At 51.7% G+C, this 19,883-nt stretch overlaps 1 protein-coding gene across 2 annotated transcripts in view; it reads left to right on the top strand.

Moving 5' to 3' along the window:
- Window positions 1-19,883, top strand: part of POU2F3 (POU class 2 homeobox 3) — a 39,537-nt gene that overhangs the window by 11,158 nt on the left and 8,496 nt on the right. For both annotated transcript variants that reach the window (XM_048329039.1, XM_048329038.1), the window contains 3 exons: window positions 4,428-4,462; window positions 17,059-17,163; window positions 18,149-18,251. In XM_048329039.1, coding sequence (XP_048184996.1) covers window positions 4,428-4,462; window positions 17,059-17,163; window positions 18,149-18,251 — 243 coding nt within the window. The remainder of the gene's footprint in view (window positions 1-4,427; window positions 4,463-17,058; window positions 17,164-18,148; window positions 18,252-19,883) is intronic.

Here is a 19,883-nt window from a genome sequence, read left to right as displayed (position 1 = left end):
CCTGAATTTCCAAAGTCAGTGGAAATCCTGAGGAGTGTTTGGTGCTGGATATCTTGGTTTGCTTATTCCTTCAGTGGAGGTGAGCATTTGGCTTCATTTCCAGCTCGAGGGACAAGTACTGGTTATAGTTACAGTAATTGCCACTCTTTTCTCTACCAGCACTTGGGCAATCTCTTCATTTCACGCCTTCTTTGAGGTGAGGGATTCGAACGAGGGAATTTATCAGAAATGCCCCTTGAAAGGCACCCTGCACCCGGCCTGCTCTGCCAGCCTCCCGTGGCATTGTGCTCCGTCAGCTGGAGTGCTAAAATCTCCAGGATAGGTGAGATTAATCTGAATTTTAGATATTTGATCCTCTGAGGCTGGAGCCTGACCTGCTCACCCCAGGCAGACCCTGATGGATGGAAACAGGGATCTCCAGAGGGTGATTCATCCCTGTGCCATCTATCTCGGGGGCGAGAGGAATTGCCCTCTGGAAGCGCCTGCTTCCTCTGCATGGCTGTAAAGGGAGCCTGGAGCAATTGGCTCCCGGTTAGGCACCTCAAAGTTTCAGACATCTCAGCCCCGGCAGCCGAACCCCCTGCCTGGTGTCTGCCTGGCATCGTTCCCCCAGCGCCCTTCAGCTGTTCCCCATTTCCCTCCCAAATGTGCAGCAGCAAACTGATTCCCTGTGGGAATTCCCCAACACCTGCTGAAGGCTGGAATCACCTCCTCATCCCCCTGTCCCCTCAGAGCGTGGGGTGGGTCGAGCGTGGAGCTGGCTGGGAATGGGGACGAGGCTGGCACGGCCCTGTTGGTGTGGCCGGGTGAGAAGTGTCACTCCCTGGAGGTGACACCTGCCCCTGGCTGCCTGTGTGAAGATGAAGGCCACCCTGATTTTCCTTTTCTCCCATTAGGGTGCTTTTATCCTCCGGGGCCGGACTGGCTCTGCAGCTCTGGTCCTGATGGATCCCTCGCCTTGGGTTTTCCAGGGGGGGAATGGCCGCCGGTGGGGGGAAGCTGCCCGGAACTGCCGTGCTGCTCCCATCCCCAGAGAAACCTCCCCAGGCAAACTCGCACCAGATCTGATGCCAGGGCTATGCAAAACAGCTGCCAGGTGAACCAAGGAGAGCAGCACAACCCTGGGCTGCCGGGCTCGGGGAGCCAGCTGAGCTTATCACTGCCTCTTCCCCCAGCCCCAACACCCAGGAACAGCAGGGCGAAGCCTTGGTTGTGGGCAAGCTGCTGGGAATTGTAGGGGCTCCAAGCAGCCTTTCCCCATTGAAATCTCAGGGCTTCCCCAGCCTCGTGGAATTTAAGGAAGGGGAGGACTGATCTAGCAGATTCTGGAGGTTCTGGATCCCATTGTGTCTGGCTCGTGCAGCAGAAATCAAGTTGTTGGCTGGGCTGAAGCTCCATTAAAATGAGTGGAGTTCTGGCAGTTTGCAGCAGGAGAGAGAATCTGCTGCCACTTACACTTTTCTTTCTTTTTATCTCCTGGAGCTAGAAAAGATTAAATCTTAAGTGCAGATTGTTTGAACAGCTCATTCCTTTAAGGAGAGAAATGACTGCTGCAGTGCGAACCCTGATGTTGACAGAAACTGGGAGGAAACTGAGGCTCTTTTTATAAAGCATTTGTAGGAAAGTTACAGATTCAACTGGAAGAGGAGAGTTATCCCTATCACACCCAATCCTTGGCCCACAGCTGCAATCACTTGAATTTTACATTCACTGAAACAGACAAAAAAAAAAGGGCCAGATTTTTTTGCAAATAAATCTGTGCCCAAACACTCGTCGGTCCTGCAGAGATTTGTGTATCCAGCTCCCATTTACATAACCACTGGGAGCAGAAATCACCCCTCCCAGTTTTAAATCTCTCCCTCTTGGACATCTAAGGCTGAACTGGTTGCCCCTGGGTCCCTTTGGAGTCAGTCAGGAGGAATAGTCATCTCCAGAGGGCCATTCATCCCAGCGGAGATGGGCGGCTCAGATAGGTGCAGGAATGGCCTCTGGAGGTGCCTATTGCTCCTTCTGTCTGCCCAGACAGCCCGGGGCAGTTCCCTCAGACTTGAGCACCCCAGCCAGTGCCAGGCTCCAGGAATATCTGCAGTGTGCTCAGCTGGCACAGGATTCCTGCCCGGCGTGCTCCCAAGTCCCCCCTGCTGCTCTGCAGGGATTTGGGGGATGCTGTGTCTGACTTTGTAGGAGAGGAAGGGACAAGAAAAGGTCAAAGAGTGTCAGCTGCACGTGCTTGTGGAGGGAGGGAAAAGCAAGAGCTGGGAAGAAGAGGGAGAAGGCTGTGCTGGAGGATGCGGGCCTGTGCAGGGAAGCTCCGTTCCAGCTGCGCCTCTCGGGTTCCAAGTTTTGGGGTGAATGGTGGTGACTCAGCCATCATCTCTGGGACCCAGGGATTCCCCTCCAGCTCTTTGAATCTTGCCTCATCACCACGCTGCGCCTGAACGTGAGTGAAACTCCTGTTTCCAAGAAACCAGGAGATTACCTTTTCCTTCCTGTTCTATTTTAGCAGCTGGGAACTTTTATTTCCTCCTTCCCTCCTGGCTGTGCTTCCCTTCAGCTGCTGCCTCCAGATCGCATCAAACACCCCCCCCACACCCTGTGGGGGTTTCAAAGGTAGAAACTGCAGGCCTTGGAGATGCGCACGCGGTCCTGCTCAGGTGTGTGGATGCTGATTGTGATCATCCATTAACGCTATCAGCATTCCCATCGCTGGATCTGCTCTCCTTGGCTTTTGGGGCTGGAACGGGGCTGGAACGCAATGAATGAGCCCAAATCCCGCGGTGGGAGCAGCTGGAGAGAGCTGGACAGGGAGCAGAGGGGGTTGGAGCAGAGTAGGGAATTACATGGGGAAAGGAGATAAAGGGCTGAGAGCTGGGAGAAGCAGGTCGGGAGGAAGGCAGGAGCAGGGCAGGATTGCAGCCAGGCTGGGGGAGAGGGCTCAGAGCTGGCTGGGGTTGCAGATAGTGAGGACACAGAGGAGATTTCAGAACTGGGGGACAGCTCAGAGCTGGCTGGGGTTGCAGATAGTGAGGACACAGAGGAGATTTCAGAACTGGGGGACAGCTCAGAGCTGGCTGGGGTTGCAGATAGTGAGGACACAGAGGAGATTTCAGAACTGGGGGACAGCTCAGAGCTGGCTGGGGTTGCAGATAGTGAGGAGATCTCAAATTGAGGGGGCAGCAGCTCGTTCTGCCGTGGCACTGCTCCATAGCATGGTCCCACAGCTCCGTCTCCACAGTCAGTGCTTTTCAAATGTCACAGATTAAATCTCCAGGGCTGTTTCTAGACAGCAGAGAGCAGCCACAAAGCTCTGTTATCCCTGACTCTCCAATGTTTTGCCATCCGTGGATAATTGTACCAAGCACACTCCCCCTCAGGATCCAGGCTGATTCACCTGGGAATACTCTGTGCATGGAAAAATGTGTGCTGGGATAGGGTAAAGGCTTGTTCAGTTGAGGAAGGTCCACGGGAGGGCTGGATTTGCCCTCCTGCCTGCACAGCCTCTCCGAAGCTCTTCCCAGCTCCTTGCAGGAGCCCTGAACTGCTGGAAAACACGATGTGTTGGAGCTTGATCAGATCACAGGCCACGGGCTCTGCTTCGTGGGGAAAGGTATCCTGGAAAAACCAGCAGGAGGAGGAGGCCTGGGGGCTTGTGCCGGTGGGATGTGAACAATTCCAGGCTGTTCATCACCAACTCGGCTGGACTGGCAGGGAATGGCTTGGGGAATGTGTTGCAAAGGGGGAAGGGGTGTCTTGGGGTTGCCTCTGCAGCTCGAGAGCTTCGTGGAATCCCTTAAAGCATTCAGATGTGTGGAGAGCACAACCTTTGCTCTGTGATGTTCTTGATGAATTTGGCAGGTGTGATGGAGGGGGGGGATGTTTATCATCAAAGGGGAATGAGTGAGGGCCTGTGCGGTACCTTCAGGCTGAAACCTGTCTGATTTTTCCCCCTGTGCCTGCCAATCTCTTTTGGAATCAAGGAGACGCCTCTTGAGCACAACCCCACGGCACCCTGTGTTCCCTCAGATATCCCGTAATTACCAAGTGCCACGCGGGTTCCTGAAGATCCTGGGTGAGCAGCCCTGGCCACCTGTTTGCTGGCCTTTCCCACAGTGAGCCCTGGATTTCCCTGGAGATTTGTGATGTCCTCCAGCTCACCTCTGCTGGAATCTCCCTTGCACTCAGCAAGATTTCCCCCACCCTTGGCCAGGTATCTCCCAGGCAGGAACACTTTTTATGGCTCAGCAAACGCTGGCACCACCCAAACGCTGCAGAAGCTGCCTTCATCCTTCCACTGCTGCGCCTTCCTCCTCCTCTCCTTGCTCTCCCAGGGCCAGGCTTTTGGTTATGTGTGTTCCAAGTTCTGGAAAGCTCCCACCAGTGCTGACTGTCGTTAATACTGAGATGTTTTTCTCTTTGTTTCGTTGTAGGGAATGAACAGAATGGGCTGGACTTTAACAGGCAGGTAAGAGGCTCCCTGGCTTCCCAGGTATTCTCCTCCTTTCTGGAATGGCTGTTTTTTAATTGCTCATCGTTCTGAGGCCCAGGCAGCTCCTGCTAAGAGATAAAAACTGTTAGGTCAGAAGCTGCCATTAAACTGACCACAGAACTCCTTCCCAGTTCCCTTTGTGGGATAAATGACAGATTACACTTCTGCTTTCCCTCTTCCTAATTCATGGAAGTTCAGCTAATTACAGAGTTTCTTTGAATGACCATTTGCTTGAGGGGTTTTCTGGCTTTTGAATTTTTTTTCTATCATCATTTAGGAACAAAAAGCACCTCAGTTATGGTGGCAGGGGTGCGAATCTGCCCCAAAGCCCCAGTGCTGTGACACTGGCACTGACAGCACGGGGGTGTGCAGGGACAAAGGCACGGGGCTGACTCACAGGAGTGTTCAGTCAGCACTAAAGGGGAGGTGGTTTGAGGTCTTGGGGTGCCCAGGTCAGGTTCCTCTTTGCAAGGAAGCAGGGAAAGGGACAGCAGATAAAAATATGTGGAAGCAAACCCCAGTTGCAAAAGAGCAGCTGAGGGGCCATTTTCCCTGCTGGGTGTGCTCTTCTCCCCCAGCTTTGTCCAGATAAAAGCATTCCCTGGCTCTCTCAGTGCCTGCAGATCTTCCTGTGTGGCTCTAAAAATCCCTGAGTGCCATATCAGGAGGTGACAGCCCTCTGGAGGTCCTGGATCTCTGCAGACACAGGAGTTCTGCTGGCAGGGTGATGAGGCACAGATTGCCCAGAGCAGCTGTGGCTGCCCCTGGATCCCTGGAATTGTCCAGGGCCAGGTTGGACAGGACTTGGAGCACCCTGGGATGGTGGAAGGTGTCCCTGCTCATGGCAGGGCTGGAATGGGATGGGCTTTAAGGTTCCTTCCAGCCCAAACCATTCTGGGATTGTAGGAAAATGCTCTCTGAGCCCAGAGCGGAGGCCTCCTGTGGCCAGCAGAGCTGGGCTGAGCCCCGGCAAGGAGAAGAGGAGCCTGGAGAGCCAAACACTGCCCTGCTGCAGGATTCCAGGGACGGGAGCTGCAACCAGGAATGCAGAAGGGGCTGGGACTCCATCCTGGACAGGCTTGAGGCAGATGTTGGCACAGCAGCCAACACTTCCAGTGTGCATTCCCCAAACTCAAGGGCTCCCTCCCAGCAGCACAGGGCAGCTGCACCTTCTCCACATGGCTTTTTTTGTCCTTCAAGCTCCCCTTGGTGGCTCTCGCCTTGACAAATGTCAGCCAGGCTGCTGTTTGTTTGTTTGCTTTGGCTGCTCCTGCTCTGGGTGGGTCTCCCCTTCCTATCCAAGGTGTCTTAACACGCTCAGCCATCTTCCAGGGTTTTGGAATCCCAGCTGCAAACAAAAAGCCCTGTGTCTCCAGCTCTGAGCACTGCAGAGCCCAGAGCATGGGCTTGCTCTCCGCATGCCCGGAGAAGAATCCAATCTTCTCACCAGGGGTGATAAAAGGAAATTCCCTGCAGATAGAAATGAGCACGAGGTCGTTCCATGCTGCAGACTTCTCCTATGGCAACACCACAAAGGTGTTGGGGCTGGGGTTAATCGAGGAGAGGTGATGGAGCAATGCTGATCTACACCCACTGCTGATCTGACCCTCCGTCCTCTGTATCCCTCTGAGTGATGCTGGGCAAGTTGTGGGGGCAGCCAGGCTTGCAGGCAGTAGAAATACCTTCCTCCTAAAAAGAAATTGTGGTTTATGATTTTTTTTTTTTTTTTTTGCAGCATTTCCACTTTTATTTTCCTCCTTCCACCACAAAATCCAACTCATTTATTCCAGCTCGTCTGTGTAACTGAATAGCCAACTTAGCTGGGCATTTAGCAGGGTTTAAAAAGCCAAAGACTGTGAACGAGCTCATTTTATTGTTTTATTTTATTTCTACTCTGCTCTGATTCCCCAGAGTCTGCCAAAGGGGTTTGCCGGGATGTCAGGGATGGGATGGAACAGTCCCTGAGTGGACACAGCCCTCTGCAAGTGGCTCTTTGTCTCCCTCTCTTGGCCCTCCCAAGGCCATGGGTAGAGTGATTTTAAATCATTATTATTTAAAATAATAATTACTATTTGAAAGTAGTGTTATTTAAAAGAACAATTATTACTTTAAATTATTCTCTTAAATGAGCAGGAGCCCGAGCACACACGGGCTCCACACTCACGTTTAGGGTTGACCTCAGCTGTTGGTGAATTCATCCTCAATTCTGCAAATAGATTTCAAATGATGAGAAAAAAGGAAAAGAGGAGAGCTGGAAATATCAAAGTGTTTTCATGTAAAATCAGGTGCTGAGCTCTTTCATTAGGGGTGGAGGTTGGTGGGTTTTTTAATTTGGTTTGGGGTTTGAGGTTGGTTTTGGGTGGCTTTTTTTTTTCCTTCTTCTTCTTTTTCGTTAGCCTGCAATTCAAGTTTTCAAACCGAAGCCAGGGCAGGATGGTTTGAAACCCAACTCCAAACTGACTGCAGGAGCTCTCTTTGCCTTTATTTGGAGTGCTGGGCTCTAATCACTTTCAAGATCATAAATCTCACATCGTTGAAGCCTCTCCCCCAGCCTTTGTAGATGGCCTACATTTCAGGTCTGCTTCCCTCCCTCCCCTGCTGCGCTCCAGGCGGGATGGGAAGGGTGGAGTGACCTGGTTAGACCCCTTCCCTGCCTCCCAATTCCCTGCCGGGGCTGCTCGCACCCTGCAAACGGGGAGGAGGGAAACTCTTGCGGAGTTTGAGGTTTTCTAGCAGTTTGTGGGTCAGCCCAGTGCTTTATGAGAAAGCTCCTTCTGATCCCTCAGCCTATTTGGCAAACATTTCTTCTCCCCCCCCACCTTTCCCTCCCCTCTTCAAACTCTCCTCCCACCTGGATGCAACAGTAATTTGTATGTGAATGAGAGGGAAAAGGGTGTGGATGGAAAAAGCAGCATCTTCAGCCTTGCCTATCTGGTTTGGCTTTTTTATTTAGTGAGTCTGATGCTGGTTGTTTCCTGTTTATGGCGAGGGAAATGCAAAGGCACAGTAATAAACTTTCACCTTCGGTGCTGGCAGCCTCCACAGGGACATCTGCCTCTGATGGGTTGGGATTGTGGCCAGAGCATGGCAGGGACAGATCTGAGTGACTCTTTCCTTGCCTGGCAAAATTCAAGGCCAGTTTGCCTCAAATGGGACCAGGCCAAGGGCTGAGAGTGCTGGAACAGCTTTTCCTGGCTGCCATGTGGTGATGCTGCCCAGGTGCTGCGGTCTCGCCGGGTCTGGGGTGGTTTAATTCCCCGCTCAGCCTTTAGGAAATACCAGATTGTTTGTTTGTGGAGAGCCAGGTGTCTGGAGCTAAGCCCTGGGATAGTGCTGCCTGCTGGAAGACACACTTGGATGGAGGGCTGATGGTTCTGGGAGGTGCCAGGGCTTGTGTGAGTGGTGTGAGGGTTGTGGCCCAGCTCACGGTGATGTGCATCCGTCCACAGCTGGAGGAGGAGAACGCACAGCTGCTGAAGCCAGGAGTGCTTTTCCAGCAGGGAAGTGATGGCAGGACCCTGTCATCTGCTGCTCCTGAGTGCCAGGGAGGAATGCAGGATCAGCTCTTCCTCCAGAGAGGGGAATGAGAGCTCCTCTCCAAGCCCTCCCTGCACTCCAGAGCTGGGAGGGGAAAAAATGCCCCTCTTGAAAAGAAGCTGACAGGTTTTTGTGGAAAGGCTGGGCAGGATCTGCCTCTGCTCCCTATCCAAATGTGCCAGGCACTCTTCATTCCAGCAAAAGGCTGACCCTTGCAAGACAGGCTGTCATTTGTTTATCAAACCTGTCATTATCATTAATCACATCAATCTGAAGGGGATCTGGCTGGGAGATTCGACAATGTTTAAGACAAGCAGGCACAGAGGTGCCTGAGCTGGGCCCAGCTTCAGTTTTACTGCTGGTTCTTTATTCCTTTTCTTTGCTTTCTTTGGTTTACACCAGCCAGGGGATGTAGCAAGGACATAGATTTCCAACAGACTTCCTAGAAAGCCTTTTCAGCTGGATCTCTTGGAAAATTCCTCCTTTCTAAACCCAAGTGAAGGATCCTGCAAGAGGTGCTGGAGGGGTTCCCTTCCCTCAGGACCTCCTTGTCCAAGTCCTCTCCCTGCTCTGTTCATATCTGACCATCCTTGCCCAAAGAAACTTTAATTTCTGAGGTTGATGTGGGATTTCCAGCAGTTGCTTTGAGGTAGCAGGGCGAGTTATCTCAGGGCTCCACAGCTGATGTCCTGTAGGCACATGATGTGAGAAATTCAAAGCGGGCAAACTGCCCCTGAGATGTGAAATCCCTGGTGGCTCCTTTTGGGTGCCACTAACAAACACCCTGACCTTGTTTGGTTCCACCCACGCGTCTGAAGGCGCTCTGCTAATGGATTTAGCATCCCTTGGTGCCTCTGGAAGGCGGGGAGGTGTTCAGCCCTGTCTTGCAGACCCAGCCTGCCTCCCTGGCTTTTCCCAAAGATGCTGAGCTCTGTGATTGCAGCTGGGATCAGGGGATGCTTCATGGGACGGTTGCCCCTGGACATTGGGGTGGATTGGAATCCAGGGGCCTGCTCCCTGGCAGAGCTGGGTTATGGACTCCCATCCTCTGATTCATAGTCTTGTGCTCAACCACAGACCAGTTCTTCCTCCCCTCCATCCTTTTGAAGGTGGAGAGGAGGGCCTAACTCGCTGGGTAGTTTGTTATTAGTATCTGGGATGCAAAACTCCCTGCACTTTTAATTTCGCTCCACCAGGGCTTCCCTCCCCCCGGGGATCTCTCTCATCGCTTTTCATTGCACTCCGTGTTCCCACCTCCCCTAATCTCATGTGCTCCCTGGATGTCATTTCTGTTCCTGCTTGGCTTTTCCCCGTGGGTAGCTCAGGTTTCAGTCTGCCCTCCAGATTTCCATCCCAGTCCTCTTTTGCCCTCCTCTCAAGGGGAGGTTCACATCCTGCTTCCTTCTCCCCTCTGGGGATCAATTCAGATTTCACTCTCTCTTCTCCCCATTGCCTCAGGGGATCAGCCTAAGTCTTGCATCTGCTTTTCATCTCTTGAGCCTCCCCTGGCTGGAAATCAGGGCTGGCCTTGTATCTGCCTCGCCTGACACTGGATCTAAGCTCAGCTCTGCCTTGGCCTTTCCCTTTTGAAGTCTCCCTGCTCTGTCCTAGGGACAGGCTGATTGCATAAATTTGTTTGTGTGCAGGTTCCTCATTGAAATGCAGCCCTTTGGGAAAGCATCAAAGAAAGCCCTGGCTCCAGGGAAAGTCCTCTGTGCCTAAATGTGGCCCTGCTTTGCTTAGGACAGATATGCAGAGGAACCCCTTCTTCAGGCTGGGTTTGTTCTGGCACCTCGGATGAGCTTGCTGGGAATGAGCTCCAAAACAGGCCAGGGGAACTTGTGAGGGAAAGGGGGATGCAATTAGGAGCAAGGATTTGGCCTTTTTTAATTGGTTTTCTCGAGAGGTGGACCTGAAACCACTGAATTAATTTGTTGACAACAACCCAGAGTTGGCTGGATTTTATCTGTTCCTTAACATCCAGCTGCAGTCCGTTCCCAAACTCCTGCTCTCCAGCTTTTAAGGAGCAAACTTCATTTATAAGGTGATTCCTACACCTGTTTCCTTGGCAAAATACCTTGTACAGCTGCTTCAAACCTGTCTGAGAGCGAGAGACGGAGATCTTTGTGCAAATTCCCTGCTCATCCTTTGGGAAACGCTTTCTGTGCTCACAAGGGACAAGCCCCAGTTTCACGGATCTATCTGAAGGGTCACAGATCTCGTTTTCCACAACAGAAACTCAGCCCAAGGCACGGCTGTCACTGGCCAGCCACAATCCAGGTGGCCCAGCACTTCTTTGAGGGCTGAGTGGCACGGAGTGCTGTGCCTGGATGTGACTCTCCCGGAGTCACCACTAATGAGGAGAGAACTCCGAGTCCTTGAAGGCCTTTCATGTGCTGAGCTCCAAGGATTCACCCCAAACCCTGCACCACCCAGCCAGGGTGGGGCCCTGCACCCGTCCTGCACGAGGGCAAGTCCCAGCCCACGGAGGGGAAGGCGATGGGTTCCAAGCAAGGCCTCTAATTTTGGACATCAGAGGGCACTTTCTCCCTCCCCAGAGGTGCTGATCTGCTCAGTGTGGGATCAGTGGGTTTATCCAGCAGCAGGGAACCCTCCTGCCTGCTTCCCCAGCCCATGGAATTCACACAGGTTGGGAGCAGAGAGCTGGCTTGGAGCTCCCCCCACCCGTGGGCTTCATCCCCTCACCCAGGATGAACCCCGTGTGATGCTCTCCCATCTGCTGCACTCTCCCTTTCTCTTTAATCGCGCTGCTCGCTGTGTTTAATGCAATCCCTCCAGCTGCTCTTGTCCTGTCCCAGTTCCCTGGGGCGTGGCAGCCGCTGCCAAAAGTGCCAGGGACCAACGGGAGCGGCCCGTGGAGCTGGGATGGAGCCAGCCCCAGCCACGAGAGCCGTCTGATTCCGAGTTAATTCCTCCTAAACGTGGGATGCGGTGGGAAGTTACCTCTCAAGGGCTACCTGGGCTGTGTGGACACTTTCCCCACGGATGGCTAATCCAGGGATATCCATGCGGTGCCAGGTGTTTGGATTTGTCACTGCCAGAAGGCACAGAGAGTCCTGAACAAACAGAGATTCCTCCCCATGGGCAAGGGATCCATGGAAAACAAACAAAAAAAAAGGGACATTTTTCATGCAGGCCCAGAAAATCCCAATAAGGCAACTTTGGAGTGGAACAGGAACATGCTTGGGCTCCAGGAGACCTGTGTGAGCTTGCAGGAGGGCAGGGGAGAAGCCATGGAGTGGTGTGTGTGAAATCAGGGTGATAAGGAAAGGGGCAGGGATGCAGCCCAGGGTGAGAGCAGAGCAGATAAGCACGGAGGTGTAGGCAGAGGTGGAGTTCTGGAGAAGTTTGGGAGTTGGGCAAGTGAAATGGAGAGAGAGAGAGAGAAAGAGGTGCAGGAAGCAGAGCTGCAACCCATGGGAAGGTTGGGGCAGGGGGCTGAGGAAGGGACAGGGAGAGCCCTGAGAGGGAGACAGAGGAGAAATCCCAGCCTTGATGGGGGTAAAAGCATTTTCCATGCTTTGATTGGAGGTTCTGGCCACTCTGACCAAGAAAATGGCATCTTCCCCTGGCTGTTGTTGAAATGCTCCCAGTTTGGGATGCCCACAGGCCTTGGCAGGGAAGGCACCGCGTGCCTCAGTGCCACCAGCATGCGGGAAGGTGCTGTAAGTTGCCTTTCCAGTATCTTTTCAGCAGCTCTGTGCCCCCTGAGAGCACTCACCAGCCTCTCTGCCCCCCAGGCTGTGGGAGCAGCCCTGGCCAGGACGCTCCCACCTGAGCAGGTGTCGCTGTGAGCGTGGCCAGGCAGGGCAGGTGCTCTCCCCACCTCTGGTTTGGTTCTCCTCTCCCTTGCCCAGCCCCTGCTTTGGAAGCCTGCTGTGCCACAGGGGATCATTTGAGGTTCAGCACAGCGAGGGGGGACTTCTCTCTCTTCCCTGTTTGTTTGGAAGCAAAAAATTCCGGGGAAAAGCTGTATCAGAGAGCCCACAAAAGCTGCGTGTGGTTCTGTTTGTTTTCTCCTGTCAGGCATGCAGCTTGGTTGCTCCTAAAGTTTTGACTTCCCACCTCTACTTTGACTCCAGCACAACCATTAACACCCCAAGCCGAAGCTGAGGATAAACCCTATCGGATCAGACCTCAATTAATAACCTCAAAGGCCTCGTGTAGAGTGATGCAGGTGTGCTGAGGTTAGGGATTGCATTTGAATTTTCCACGGCTGAGTTTTAGGACACAGCCTGTTAGGGACTTAATCTCACACTGAATTCCTTCCTGTCACGCTGACAGCTTCCAAAAATTCCTAGCCTTCGGTGGGATATAAATGTTACGGGGTGAATATCGTGGCATTGGCATTAAGGTTTTCTGCCTTCTTTCCAGGTGTCTGCTAAGCCCTGCTGTACGTGCAGGACGGTACATGTGGAAATAGTAATTGCAACCCCATTATTATTATTATTATTATTGCCATAATTTATTATTAGTGTTTTTTTATTTTATGGGGCCCACGTGCGCGGGTAATTCACGGCGGAGCGCTTACGCCATCGGAAGGTGGGAAGGCTCAGGGAGCTGCAAGAGCCTTGGATCGGGCTTAATACCCATTTCCATCTTAAAGCTTCCTCCCTGGGCTTGAGGCAAAGGTATTTGGGGCAGCTTGAGGCAGCCCGGCTGTGCTGGAGAGCGTTTTGGGGTGACTCAGAGTTGTGCCGTTCCTTTTCAGTGAGGGCCAGGTGCTCCAGACCCTCTGTGTGCACCTGATCCTCCTCTTCCCTCTGCTCTGGAGGGCTGGGAGTGAGTCAAACTCTTAAACTCGGCTCTGACCGTGAGATAAGCCAGATGTGGAGGCAGATAAACGTGTTTCAAAGAGGTCACTGTCTAAAGAGGAGCTTCCCAACAAATAGGGCTGTCTTCCATCTCCCACTAACACGGTTCCTGCCTGAAAACTGGTGCTGGAGAGGGCTGGCAGGGCTGCAAGGATTGGCAGGGCTTGGACAGGAGAGATCCAGACCTGGATTTGGGGAGAGGATTGGAGGCTCTGAATTGGTGGCTGAACGAGGAGGATGATGGAGCCCTGCGTGTGTCACACCAGGAGCTCACCCCAAGGAGGATTTTGGGGCTGCTTTGGGGTCTGCTAGATGGGGAAAACATTGAGATTATCCCTAAACTGGGATGACCCACGGAGGGCTCCAGCCCAGCCAGTGGGATCCAACCATCAGTGCATGGAGCCTAACGCTGGTCCATCTGAAGGGAACAGCAGCAAGCAGAGCTGCTCAGGTGAACCTTCCCAGCTTCCCGCCTTTCCACGGCTCTGCAAGATGTCTGCAGGATGTTTTCACGAGCCGAGCGTTTGCCAGAAGTTCACAGATCAGTTACAAAACAGTTGTACCTTTTTTTTTTTTTTTTTTTTTTTTTTTCCCTCTCCCCTTCTTCCTACTGGTAAGGAAGAGTTTGTGCAGTAATTGCAGGCAGGTTGGGAGATGTTTTCTTCATAATTCTCCTTCTTATGAAATGTTTATGAAACACCTTCCACAAATCAGTTACGCAAGCAGGCTCCGGAGCTTTGATCATTTTCCATCACCCTCAGTGTGTTTCTTCGTTTGTTTTGCTTTTTGTTGTCGTGTTTAGGCCAGAGATAGGTAAGAACCCATCCATCCTTGCAGATGTTCAAGCTGACTGCGGAAGGGACTCTCTCTTTTCCACCCAGTCACCCCTTCCTGTGTTTTTCACTCGGCTTGCTCCAGGGCTGACCCTGTTTCAAGGCTGTGAAAACATCCAAACATCCACTTGAGATTTGCAAGTGTGATTGCTGCCCTGGCCCAGAGGAGCTCCCGGGCCTCCAGCTGCCGTTACCTGCTCCCAGCCCTGCCCCGGGCCCCCCCTCGGGGAGGAAGGTGCTGGAGATTCACAGCCAAGAGCCCCCACACCTCACCTCAGCCGTGGGGATTTGCAGCTTCTGCTCTCTTCCCTGCTCGTTTTTCCGTGGAATGGTTTAGGTTGGAAGGTTGCTGAAGGATCATCCCGTTCCAACCCCTTGCCATGGGCAATGAAGCTTCCACCAGACCAGGTTGCTTTCTTTAAATAATGCTATTTTTCCAAGCAAAATTCAATGGGAACAAAGTCTCTCCGTGACTTCTCGTTCCCTTTTCCCCATCCATGATGATCCTATCAAACCAAGATCCTGAGCAATCCCAGTGGGACCTGCTCCTGTAATTTTTACCCAAATCACTGTTGCTCACTTGCAGTGTTTCAGCAGAGCTCCCATCAAATCCTCACATGAGCTGATTCTGTGAGGATTTCATCATTTCAATCTTTTTTTTTCTGGTTTGGTTCCTCAAGGAAAAGTCTTCCCATATTTGCAGGGATTTTCTGCAAATCTGAGGCAGATGCACTGGGAAAGGAGGAGGCAACTCCTCCCCTCGTTTTATTAATCCGAAATTTACATTATTTTAAGGGAGTCTCATGATATTGAGTGGCCTCGCCCACAATGTGTGTGGTTTTTTGGGGTTTTTCGGGTTTGGTTTTTTAATGTACACTTGGCAATATTGCCGGTTTAGCCAGGGAAAAAAAATGAAGGAGCAGGATTTGCATAAACCATCCCCAAAGTTTTGGATAGAGCCCGAACTCCTGCTAATGAACAATTAGCCAGCTGCAGGCCTGTCGGGGAGAGGAAGAGGAGGGCGAGGTAAATTTGAGCCTAAACCCAATGGAAATAGGTGCGGAGGGAGAAGGATTTGTCAAGAGCAACCCCAGGTTCCCGCCCACTGCGCAGGAGGGAGCCAGAGAATTCCAGGGCCGGGGGAAGGAGCAGTGGGAGATGTTGTTGTTTTTAAATCGGGAACCGGTCCTCTGCCAAACCCACCTCCCGTTCTCACATCGAGCCATGCCGGGATGCGGCTACACACCCCTTTCTCCCTGGAGCGCCGCCAGCTCGTCCCGCTTGGCAGCTGCAAAAATTGATTTCAGTTTGGAAATGGCTCGTGCCTCTTCAACACCCCACTCCCATCGGGATCACGGCTCAGGCAGCACCCAGAGCCCGGCTCTCTGAGACGTGGAAAACTCGATATTTTTTGGGACTGCTCCGCCTTGGATGAAGCAGACAAACGTTCATTTCTTTTTTTTCTTTTCTTTTTTAATAATTGAGTCTTTTTCTTTTTTGGCGCCGACGGATTCTTTTTAATGCAAAGAACGTCCCTAAATCCACGTGCCTGCAAGGACTGGATGGCTCAGGGGTAACGGGGTGTCCTCCTGACCCTTTTTGCCTGGCATCTAGTGACTTATCGCTGTCGATAGCGATCAAGAAGATCTTTCCACCTGATTTTTTTTTTTTTTTTTTTCTTTTTGCCCTGCCAGGCTAAGAGGGATGATCATGCCAACCTGAAAGGTAGGAAAGAGCTGGAATTTATAGCATGTCTACCTCTTGTTGCAAGGAGCTGGGATTATTGCAAAACGAGTTTCGGCGGTGTCCAGAGCTCGAGCTGTAATGAGAGGGGGTGTTGTAATCACCTTCCCTCCGTGCAGCACCTTCCAAAATGCACAGGGGAATGTTGCAGCTCCCTGCTCTGGAGCTGTTGAGCCTCTTGTGATCCCATTTCCCCCTTTTCTCCTCTCGTGGAGATCCTTCAGAGCTCAGACTCGATGATTGTAGAGGTCTCTTCCAACTGGAATTGTTCCGCGTATTTCTTCGCGTTGCTCAAGTGGGCAGAAAAGCTCCTTCAGCCTCAAAATATCCACTTGAGATGTTGTTTTTAGAGCGGATTTCTTGTCCCCCTCTGCTGGCAGGAGGTTGCAGGACTCAAGGCCCCATCACTGGGACAAAGACCCTCCTCTTCTTTGGGGGATGTGGGGTTTGGAAGGGGGTGGGGGGTTTTGTGGGGTCTGGTGGGACCTGGGGATGGTCAGTCCAGGAGTCAGGGTGAATCTTCAGGGGTTTCAAGCCCTGTCCTTTGTAGAGTCCTCCTGGTTTTTCCAGTTTTTGGGAATTAGAGGCTCTTCTTGCTGTGATGAGGAATAATCCTTGTTCAGGGTGTTCTCATGCTGAGGAAATATTTGGTTCAGTCTTTTCTTGGAGGAGAGTTCTGTATGATTTACCTGTCCCCGTGCATGGGCACTCCTCACCCAGCTTTCAGGAATTAACCTAAAAACTTCCAAAATCCTCCCCTTCCTCCTGTCCTAGTCAGCACTACCAAAAGATTTCAGCTACCACAATAATTGGAACAGATTATTATTCATTTTTTTTAAATAAATTAATTTTTAACAATGTAGCAGCAGTGTTAGAAATGGACATGGAGACTGTGGAATAAACCAGAAACAAGGATTTGGTTCTGCTCCCGGGGTGCGTTTTTCTCTACGAATGTGGATTTAAAAATCATTATTTTCTGGTGGACAAGAACTTTGCTTGAACATTAAAGTAGCTCCAAAAGACCACTGGACACCTGGGAAGTTTTCCAGTTCTTTTTCCACAGCTTGTAACTGAGGAGGGAGATTTTGCTCACAGATTCTTGTTGCTTTTTGGTAGTAATGGCACAAAAGCATTTGGTGCCTGGAGTGCTGCATTTTCAAGTCTGGGAGATTGCTCTGCCTTTTTGAGGTCTTTTACTCCAGGACCTTTCCTTTCCCATCCCCTTGGACCATTCTCTCTTTCCTGCAGGGAAAAATGAGAGGTTTTCCATGGCCAGCCCTGCCATCGGGGCCTGAGTGGTGATCTGGAAAGGGGAACTGCTCTGTGTCTTCATTAAAACTCCACAAAAGGCTTTAAACCTTGAAAAGCTGCTTGCAATTGGTTTTTTCCTGAAGTGTTTCAATTGAGCAAAGTGCCAGCCTGCCCTGGGCTTGGCAGAGCAGGAGAGCTGTCCCTGGGATCCAGTGGAGAGCAGGAGTGTGGATGACCATGATTTTCAGCGATGGAAACCGTGAAAATTCCCTGAGAGGAGCATCTTGCAGCCCCTTGGATCCCAGCTCCCCACTCCTCCTGCTCATCCCTCCTCTCTGCTCTCTAATCCTACAATTCCTTTGCTCTTTTGCAGATTAAAACCGAGGACCTCAGTGACTCCCTGCAATCTGCCATCCCCCCTCGGTCGGGTCACCTCGTGCAGGGATCATCCATGATGCCAGGGAGCCAAATCGCAGGGGTGAGTGACCTGGCTGCCCAGGGAGCCGGGATCTGCTCATCAGGAAAAGAGGCTGCTCCTCACCCCCTCCCTGAATTCCTTTGGCCAGGGGCAAAAGGAGCCTGAGGGGGTGAGGAACACTGAATTGGAAAAGTGAATCCTCATCTTCCTCCTCGGCTTTTCCTCATGGATTCAGGGGTAGACTGGACATGTGCTGGATTTCCTCTGAGGGTTTGCTAAGCAGGGAAACCACTCCTGGTCAGGACATCCCTCGGACTGGAAATAACTGGAGGCTGAGACAACACCGTGGGGAAGTGTTTGAGAATGTTTGCCCTGCTCTTCCTCCTTCAGGAATGTCTGGTTAATGCCATTGTTGGAGATAGGATTCTAGACCAGATTAACTCCTAATCTGAGCCTGTTGTTGCCTCAAATTGATTTACACCAGGGAAGAAATTCATTCCTTGAGGGAATTGGTTTTTCCCTAAGGTAAAAAAAATGGAGTTTAGCACTTAACTCTTGTTAAATTCTAGTGGGAGTTGGATGCCAGGGGGGCACACAGATGCTCAGTAAGCCCTTCCCTCGTTCTTTCCTGGGGTATTCAGATCCACTATACAATTTAGGGATTCTTCAATTTCCCCCAGTCTTCAGAACAGTCCTGTGGGAAGCAGCAGTGGTGAGCTGGGAGAGCCTGCTGCAATTTGCTGGGTGATTTTAGGCAGTTCACTCTGGAAATACTTTGTCTGGAAGAAATTGAAATGCAAGAGGTTTCACTGTTCCAACAACCAGAGTCTGATTGCCTCAAAAATGTCTTCTTCAAGAGTTACCTTTTCCAGGGCAAAGCAGACGCTTCTCCACGGGGATGTCTCTGTATGCACAGAATTCTTCTCCTACCCCTGAAACTTTTGGACCTGCAGCTCTCCAGCCCCCCAGACTACCCACATGCAGTGTGGATTTGTGAGGAGCAGAAATCCTTGAGTTTTATTGTTCCCTTTGCTGTTTTCTGTAGGACATGAGCTCCCTCCACACCCTGCAGCAGCTGGTGTTGCTCCCTGGGCACATGCAGTCAGTCCCCCAATTCCTTCTGTCCCAGTCTCAGGCAGGACAACAAGGTAAGAAATGGATAAATATTCAGGGAAAACCTCATTTCTCGTGGATGTCGGGTTTTCCTAGCGTGATGCTGCCTGTTCCCACACCGGGGCTGATCCCAGAAGCATCCCGGGCTGGAGATGCTGCTGGCACCTGCACCTTGTGCGCTCCACGAGTGCCACCTTGGGGCCAGCCCGGGCAGCCAGGCACGGATCCCAGCCTGGAATTCGGGACAGCGCCCGGTTTTCCAGCAAAACAGTGAAGGAGCTGCTCCTTGGGGAGCAGGGCCAGCCCGCCCGGGCTCCCTCCCACTCCTCATTAATTCCAGAAAGCTGATCAGAGGCCGGGCTGATCGCTTGGAGGGAGGGTAAATCCAGGCAAGGAGCTGGAGGACAGCGCTGGCAGCAGAACAGGTCCAACTTAGCCAGGAGCAGCTGTGGGAGGAGAGCGAGAGGTTTGGATGTTCCATAGGGCAGGAAAGGTCTCACTGCTCCTGAAACACGGAGAAATCAGCTCCAGGAAAGCGCTGAGGGCTCGCTCAGTGCTTGAGAAAGTCCCTGTATTTCTGGTTTTACCTCCAGTATTTTTACAGCATTTCTCCCGCCCCAGGGGTGAGGATGGAGGTTTTCTGCTGCTTTAATCCATAGCCTGGCAGATCCAAGGGGACTTGCATGCTTTGCTTGTGTTCTGGATTTATCCCAGCACAGAGCTGCCTCCACATGAACTGGAATTCAGGATTATAACCTTAAATCTCTGCAGCTTGAACCCACTGGTTCGCACACTCCAAAAGAAAGTGGGGACTTTATTTCTTCCTGACAATATATAAATTCTGCTCTCTGCCAGATGCTGCTGAGTGATGGATAAAGGTACTTGATGTATATTTACAAATAATTTTGAATTAGTTTGTTTGAAATACGGTCAGGACAGTCTATTCCTCACTGCCTGCTTTTACTCATGAATAATAAGCATCTTTTACTGCAAAGCAGAACTCGCTGCCTTTTATAGATGAGAATTTCTCTGTTCACTGACTTTTTTTGGCAGCTATCTTTGGTTGTCACCCCTTCCAGTTCCAGGCTTGACCAGGACTGGATATTCTGGCCAGGAGTTGGATTTCTGTGCAGGAACAGTTCCATTTGCATGGGTGATTGCCGGGTTTTAGTGATCCTTTGCCACGTGCACACAGAGCCAGTGGGGAGTGAAAGGGAAGGCTCAGGTTGGCTCTGTGGAATTTGTTGTTTTGTACAAGTGGAGTTTTCTTCCTCCTGCAGAAAGGCAGAAAATATTCCAGAATTGCCCCTGGGGCCATCAGGGAGTGCCCTGGGTGTCTCCTGATTTCAGACCGTGGCTCCATAAATGGATTTTGTGGCCAAAGGGGCTTGGCTGGGGGCTGCCCCTTTCCAAGAGGGATGTGAATTTTAGTTGGGGCTGTGTTTTGAAGCTCTCAGATAAATTCCCAGCTCTGATTCCCTCGTTCCCTGCGCAGCCCTAATCCTGGCACACCTGAGTCGGGGTGGGAGAGCTCTGTAAAGGTGGCAATGAGCAGCCACAGAGATTTTGGGAATCCTGTCAGTCGAAATATCGCTGCTGAAATCTTCATCTCAGCTGCCAGACCGGTGATTCCTGAATGCAGCCCTTCATTTTCCTCAGAGCCAGAG

Source organism: Corvus hawaiiensis, chromosome 25 (genome assembly GCF_020740725.1).
Source record: "Corvus hawaiiensis isolate bCorHaw1 chromosome 25, bCorHaw1.pri.cur, whole genome shotgun sequence".
Lineage (NCBI taxonomy): Eukaryota > Metazoa > Chordata > Aves > Passeriformes > Corvidae > Corvus > Corvus hawaiiensis.
The sequence above is the reverse complement of the archived record's forward strand: the minus strand, read 5'-3'. Positions and strand labels throughout refer to the sequence as shown.